Genomic DNA, 1,906 nt, shown 5'->3' with positions numbered 1-1,906 from the left:
AGTCGATTGCTACCAGAATGAACTCATGCCCATTTGATCCCTTTGGTGTGATTGCACCAATAACGTCGATTCCCCAGATTGAGAAAGGCCATGGTGAAGTCATATTGTAGAGTTTAGACGGTGGTATGTTCATGCGATTGGCATGAATGTGGCATTTGTGCCATCACCAAACAAAACCAACGCAATCCTCTTCCATGGTTGACCAGTAGTAGCCTTGTCTAAGGATTTTATGGACCAACATCACACCGTTTATATGGGCTCCGCACTCTTCCTCGTGAATGGCCTCCATAAGAAGTTTCGCTTCTTCTTTTTCAACACATAGCCTATGCATTCCTAGATGGCCACTTTTGTATAATTTACCCCTATAGATGATAAATTGGAAGGCCAGACATTGTATTCCCCATTTGTCTTTGGCATTTGCCCTTAGTGGATACGTCTTTTTTTCTAGAAAGTTCCAAATATCACAATACGAGGGGTTTTTGTCTTGCGTTTCATCTATTGCGACGACGATCCGATAAACAGGCGTATACTTCTACTCAATAATGGTTGGACGCATCTTTACTCCCATCGGGATGTTTACCATAGAAGATAGAGTTGCTAATGCATCAGCGAACCGGTTGCTCTCTCTCAACAAATGTGTAAACATCAGTTTTTCAATCCTAGGAATCAAAATATCTAAGGTCTGATGATACATCTTCACGTTCTCTTCTTTGACCTTCCAATCCCCATTAGCTTGAGAGATAACCAAATTCGAATCTTCGATGACGTCCAACCTCTTTGCCTCTAGTTCTAGGGCAACTTCCAAACCAGCAATGCACACCTTATATTCTGCATCATTGTTGGACACTCTGAACCGGAGTTTGAACGATAAGGGTATATAGGAATCATCAGGTGTTATGAGCAACACACCTATCCCATAACCATACTGGTTAGCCCCCTTATCAAAGTACGTCGTCCACGTTTCCACTTCTACATGCAGAATGTCTTCATCGGGGAGCAGGCATTCCACTGTTTCATCTTCTTCTACCAGATGATCCGCCAGGAATTCCGCCACAGCTCTCCCTTTAACTAACTTACGTGTGACACATTTGAGATCAAATTCGGAGAGAAGAAGCAACCAATGAGCTATCCTACCCATAAGCACTGGCTTCTCAAAGAGATATTTAATGGGATCTAATCTCGAAACCAAGATTATAGAATGAGCTAACAAGTAGTGCCTCAACTTCCTGATAACCCACACCAAGGCTAAGCAAGCTTTCTCCGGGGGAGTGTAGCATATCTCGTAGTCTAGCATCTTTTTGCTCTAGTAGTAAATGGCCTTCTCCACTTTGTCTTCAGATTCTTGAGCTAGCATGCACTCCATAGTCGAATTCGTCACTGATAGGTACAATATCAATGGTTTCCCCTGTTCTGGTGGTGATAACGCAGGCGAATTTTGCAAATACTACCTAATCTGCTCAAAGGCAAACTGACAATGATCGTCCCATTGAAATTTCTTCCCCTTCTTTAGGAGGCCAAATAGTGGTTCACAAGTCAAGGTTAATTTTGAGATAAACCGCCTTATGAATTGCACTTTACCCAGAAAGTCACACACTTCTTTTTCAGTCCTTGGTGGTGGCATTTCTAAGATGGCCTTGATTTTGGAAGGATCTACCTCAATTCCCCTCTGCGTGATTAAGAATCCCAGCATCTTCCCTGTTGTTACCCCGAAGGTGCATTTTTGCGGGTTTAGCCCCAATCTATATTCTCTGATCCGTTGAAAAAATTTTTCCAGTGCGGTGTAGTGGCCTTCTCGCTCTTTGGATTTGATAATCATGTCATCCACATACACCTCAACCTTTTTGTGGATCATATCATGCAAAATGGTGGTTGTGGCCCTCTAGTAGGTAGCCCTAGCGTTCTTCAA

The 1,906-nt window shown here is 42.9% G+C and overlaps 1 protein-coding gene across 1 annotated transcript; it reads right to left on the bottom strand.

Moving 5' to 3' along the window:
* Positions 1-532: 532 nt before the first annotated feature.
* On the bottom strand, positions 533-1,294 carry LOC145795012 (uncharacterized). The gene has a single exon (XM_082877636.1). The coding sequence runs from the start codon at positions 1,292-1,294 to the stop codon at positions 533-535; it is 762 nt and encodes a 253-aa protein (XP_082733762.1).
* Positions 1,295-1,906: the final 612 nt, after the last annotated feature.

Source organism: Camellia sinensis, chromosome 1 (genome assembly GCF_055761805.1).
Source record: "Camellia sinensis isolate YWXY chromosome 1, ASM5576180v1, whole genome shotgun sequence".
NCBI classification, from domain to species: Eukaryota; Viridiplantae; Streptophyta; class Magnoliopsida; order Ericales; family Theaceae; genus Camellia; species Camellia sinensis.
This window is presented reverse-complemented; position numbering and strand designations above follow the sequence as displayed.